The 5,359-nt window shown below is 42.3% G+C and overlaps 1 protein-coding gene across 18 annotated transcripts in view; it reads left to right on the top strand.

Moving 5' to 3' along the window:
* trpm3 (transient receptor potential cation channel, subfamily M, member 3) overlaps window positions 1–5,359 on the top strand; it is a 135,416-nt gene that overhangs the window by 95,992 nt on the left and 34,065 nt on the right. For 17 of the 18 annotated variants that reach the window (XM_031849172.1, XM_031849176.1, XM_031849167.1 and 14 more), the window contains one exon: window positions 3,839–3,911. The exons of the other annotated variant lie outside the window; for it this stretch is intronic. In XM_031849172.1, coding sequence (XP_031705032.1) covers window positions 3,839–3,911 — 73 coding nt within the window. The remainder of the gene's footprint in view (window positions 1–3,838; window positions 3,912–5,359) is intronic. 18 annotated transcript variants of the gene reach the window in all.

The raw sequence follows: 5,359 nt of genomic DNA, 5'->3' as shown, positions 1-5,359 counted from the left end.
GGGACATGCCTCTGATAGAGGCAGGTGGGGGGGGGGGGGCAAGATGATTGCTTGGTATGAATAATTGAGTGTAGAATAGTCCTTATATGTTTAATTCAGATTAAATATTGAGGAGGAAGCACCCACCCGCAATGTTCCTCCTCCTTTCTGACAAGAGAAACGAGTGGGAGGATGATGAGGAGAAGGAAAGAGTGACTTCAATGGACCATGAGAGAGATGGAGGGACAGATTTAGGGAGAGAGGGGAAAGTGGGCAGAAAATGACATAAGAAGAGAAGGAAAGCAAATAGTTTGGGTGGAGAGTACATGTGAAAATGAGGTACATTAGGGAGTTTCAGCCACAAACAGAGATATATTCTTGAAGAAAGACAATGCCTTGGATGATTATCAGCAGGGCAGTTATCAGTTTAAAATGTCATGAATAGAGAAACGTATGTCTCTCTTTTCTCTGCTATGGCTGTGCTGCTTAACCCTGTTGGTTCATGGTTTATTCCAGAAGGTAATAAATATTCATCTAAATATGTTATGCTCAAATTCACACAGATGAAACCATTAGCAGAGCTTTGACAGATCTGAACTGCGAACCATTGTAAATGTATGGACTACAGAGGATGCTTTGGAAACATTTGTGGACTATATGTGTGTGTGTGTGTGTGTGTGTGTGTGTGTGTGTGGGGAGTCTTGTACAGTATGTACATGTAGCAGCACGAGCAGGGTCTTTGCCTGTTAAATGAAGATGAATGTTTTCCAATCAGCTTGGCTCACTGTTGCGTGGAGAGCAGTTTTCTGATCCTCTTCTAAGCTCGTAGCTTAGCGTCTCTGAAGATGTGGGAATCCTCCAACAGATCCCAGTCACACTGAGAAAGATTGCACTGCCTCTTCCTTTTTCATTTCTTATATCCGTTTGAATTTGTCAACACAGAATCTCTTTCCTTCTGTGTCCTTTGCGTTACACACGCTTTTTCTTTCCTGCTGCCTCACGTCTTTCTTCCTGATCCCTGCCTCCACTTTTCTCCCTCTACTTATCGTTCCCGGTCTTTTCCTCTCTCCTCTATTCCTGTCAACAGAGTGATGGAGTGCGACAGACACGAGTCAGTGCCCTGTCCCTTGCATGTTGACCCCTGAGGTGATGATTGTCGGTGTTGAGGCCAAAATACATTCAGAATGTTAAGATATGTTAGAATACAGTTTTGACCAAACACATGGAAAATGTAATAAACAATGGATGGGTGAGTTTATGCCATTAGTACAAAAATACGACGAAGCTGTGTCTACCATTTCAATAAACTTGTTTGCTCACAGTAAGTACTCGAGAGCACCTTTGCTTGTACAAAAGGGTGAAAGCAGATGAGGGAGAGGCCGACTGTTTGCCTTGTGCACACACTTATTGATCCCGTGTGATCGTTGAGATTAAATTCACAACCTTGCGTTGTCATAGCGGCTGTGTTGCTCAGCCTCTGTATTGTAGAGCCTTTGTGATAACAGGTAGCGTATATCCACAGGGTCACCTTGGAGGTGTGATCTGAGGAAGAGGAAAAGGGAGGAAGCAGTAAGGAGGAAGCAGGCAAATGTGGGAGGGGGGAGTTGGGGTGGTTGGCATGCCAGTGGGAGGATGATGTTAACAGGCACCTTGTAGTAGGTGGGAGGCAGAAAGAGAATAGGTGGAAGAAAGGGAGTGGAGATAAAGCCTGGAGAGAGAGGGGAGAATAGAAACAATGCCAAATGTCTTTAATAATCATCATCTTTCTTCTATCACACTGTGATCCATCTTTTGTCCTGAAGGAAGCCACAAGCCGTGTGTATGTGTGTGTGTGTGTGTATGTGTGTGTGTGTGTGTGTCTGTAAGGGAACTCTCCAACCTGCTATAACGATAACTACAGGCTATAATGAACAAGTGGCCAGGACAGGATTCTATACTGATTAGGTGAAATTAGGCTCACTCATGAGCAGACCCTTAAAAATGATAGATGGTTATTTCTTACACTGATATTGTTAGAAAGTCACAGCTTTGCAATCAATTTACACTCACTACATAAGAGCACACACAGAACAAATCACACTGTCTTAAACACACTGTTTTAAACACACACACTTGGTTAGATCACAGTATTGCATGTGTGTTCATCAGATGGCTCCCTAAATGTGTTGTTAACATCCATTAGAGTGAAGGCGAAAGATGCATTCTAGCAAATAATAATCCAGCCACCGGCTGCATCATTCAAAAACAACACACACACACACACACAATATAACTTAACTCAAAGAACCACATGAACACATTACACACTGCACCAGCGACTCATTGGTGTCCCCGCTCATGAAGTCCTCAATCGATACCTTCACATCCCATTGCACTCCTATTTCGCCTGGAGATTACACAGGCTGATAGTGACCGTCACACACACATACACGCACACACACTTAGATGCTCCCGCTATTAGTGATTGAAAGTTCCACCAATCTTGTTCATCAGCATTAAGCTTAACAAATTATGTGAAGAAAGCAACGAGTACCAGCCAATCAGAGGCAGAGTGGGGCGGGCCTTTGCAGACTGCAGGTGGGGGGAAAAAATCAACCAAACTGCCTCTAAATAACAGGCAGTGCAACTGCCAAAGGCTGAGGTAATTTGGCATGCAGATGAGAGGCCACTTCCACATTTCCAACTCTCTTGCACACTTTTTTGTAGTGTGCCGTTGGTCAAGCTAGCTTGTGCCCAAGGTTATCTACCCTTGCGTTTCATGATGCCACACTCATTTCTCTCTCAGGGAGGAGCCAAAATGTCATCAGCATGTGGTGGAAAAAAGATGAATGAGCTAACGTAAAAGATACTGTAAATCATCAATGTAAATTGAATTACTGTTGTGCATTTAGGTTGTGTGAATAGAGAGGGAGATAGAGGGAGAAAGAAGGTTAGCCCACAACATTGCCCAAGGGAAAGCAGCAGCAAAGCCCGCAGATTCCCAGAGCTCCACGAAATGAAGCCATTTAGAGGGCGGAGATGGGAAGGGAGATGGACTGCAGGGAAGAGAGGGAGGTGGGAGGAGATGGATGGGTGGAGGGAGGGATTAGAGGAATAGCTCATCAGGCATTCAGAACACGCATTTTCTCGTTGACGACATCCACAAGGTGCCCTTCACGCATGCACACATACGAGCATGTATGCCCACACACATGCACACGGGTGTACATGCTATATTTTTAAAGAAACAAAAAATCCAGAAAAGCTGCCCCATTTCTCAGATTTCCCTCTCAGCAGACTTTGGCTTTCATCCATCGCGCCATTAGTTCATCTCATGCAGGATATGAAAAATGTAGCTAAAGGACATGTCAGACTACACAGACGAAAGCTTCAAGTGGCCATAGTGGAAAATATTTTTCTGAAAGCCTTATCCAAAAAATGTTTGACACGGAAAAAGAAAAAAGAGCAAAATGATCTTTGGTAATGGAGAGCATTACTCGGTTACATTTTATTTGAGCTCACTCTTTGTTATATTTTTACTCTCGTTCCCCTCGGTTGCCTTCTCATCCCTTCATTCCCTCCCGACAAGAAGGGAAGAGAGGCTGGAGAGGAGATACAGTACATTACATGAGAGCCATACAATCTCTCTTCTCCTCCTGCATCTCAGTATTTTTTAGTGAAGACGTTTAATCCAGCAAATAAGAGCGCTCTCTCTGAAGAAGTGACTTAATTTTGTATGCTATAAGCCTTGATGCATTCAATCAAACATCAATAGAAGTAATAGAGTTAGCTTTCAAACACTTTGGCTTGGTGTAGAATTAATGCACCTTTTTCTCACTCGTTCTCTCTGCGTCTGTCTCTTTCTCTCGTTGTCTCTCAGATAACAGTTTTCCGGATGGGGTCGGATGGTCATCAGGACATTGACCTTGCCATCCTCACAGCATTACTAAAAGGTGGGTGTGTGCATTCATGTGCGTGTGCTGGAGCAAGAATGTACAGTACTGTAAACGGCTTCCATTTCACTGTCTCCCTCCAGTGATGTTGTTGTTTGGAAGCTTCTGTACATTAATGGAGGATGATATTGTTTCAGAAAGCATTCCTCTCCCTCTCCAAGTTTGGGTGCATGTTCGAAGCACACAAAGTATGTTTTTACTTTTGCAGTTCATAGCTTAGGAATAAAACATAAACATCTATCCTTATTTTTTCCCTTTTAAAGCTCCATTAAGCAATTTTTGATCATGGCAGGAAGACTCGAAAGCCAACTTGCAGCATTCAGTCTTTATGTTACATTAGCTTATCAAACAATTGCTTTCTTACAGTTTTAGGAGAACTGAAAATGTGGTCCTCTTATCAATGCCTGCCCAATATACTGTAAGTCCAGTATTCACTGGCTTGGATTAAACAAGATATCAATTCCATTCGAGAGCTTTAGCGGTGCTTTTGGACGATTTTGCTGGTTTTAGCTACATATTTATTGTACAACCATCTTCTTATCTAACTCTTAGCAAGAAGTGTATTTCACAAAATATCAACGTATTCCTTTAAATGTGAGGCGGTTGTGGCTCTCGTGGCCTACCAGCAATTAAAGCTATCGCAGACAAGCTTGCAATGAGTTCAGATCTCCATGCTAATATATGCCCAATATACAATATGTAATATAATACAACACCTGCAGAATAATCAATGCGTATGAACACAGCTGCTCATTAACTGTGTGGCCAGAGACAAATAATTAGAGGAAGACACTTACCATCGCCAATGAATTAATGAAATGTATTGTGTCTTTTAATCTCTTTTGAAGTATATCTTTCAATTTAATTTCCATTTATCAAATTAATTTCCCTTGAGGTCAACAATCACTTTTGAATGAGACACACAACTTAATATATGCTATTATACCACATCAGCTCCTCATTTCTCAGAACTACATTTATGCTTCCAGTGTGGCCAGCGTCCCACAGTTCAAGTTCATTATCTATACACACAGTAGACAAGTAATGTTATACACAGCCGTCAAGGGGCATTACGATTGTTGCACACAAGCAAAACGTGATTTATAGGCGTATATCCAGCTTGGTTTCCCCCTCCACATGTCACACTGCAACACATAAAATAATTAATCAGCAAAGTAACAGCAGCACAGCACTAAAGTATGACATAGTAAGATATAGAGAGAGCTAGAGAGGTAGCAGTGGCTGCAATTATTACACTGCAACTAATTGTTAAGTAATAAAGGCAAGGAATTTGAGTTACAAAATTGAAAATTCCTCAACTGCAAACATAGCAATTAAACCCAACCACCTCATCCTCTACCCTATTTCCCACTTCAATGTTTCCCATGCCCCAACCCCTCTACACACACACACACACACACACACACACACACACACACACACACACA

Source organism: Anarrhichthys ocellatus, unplaced genomic scaffold, assembly GCF_004355925.1.
Source record: "Anarrhichthys ocellatus isolate YVR2014 unplaced genomic scaffold, GSC_Weel_1.0 scaffold9, whole genome shotgun sequence".
Taxonomy (NCBI): Eukaryota; Metazoa; Chordata; class Actinopteri; order Perciformes; family Anarhichadidae; genus Anarrhichthys; species Anarrhichthys ocellatus.
The sequence above is the reverse complement of the archived record's forward strand: the minus strand, read 5'-3'. Positions and strand labels throughout refer to the sequence as shown.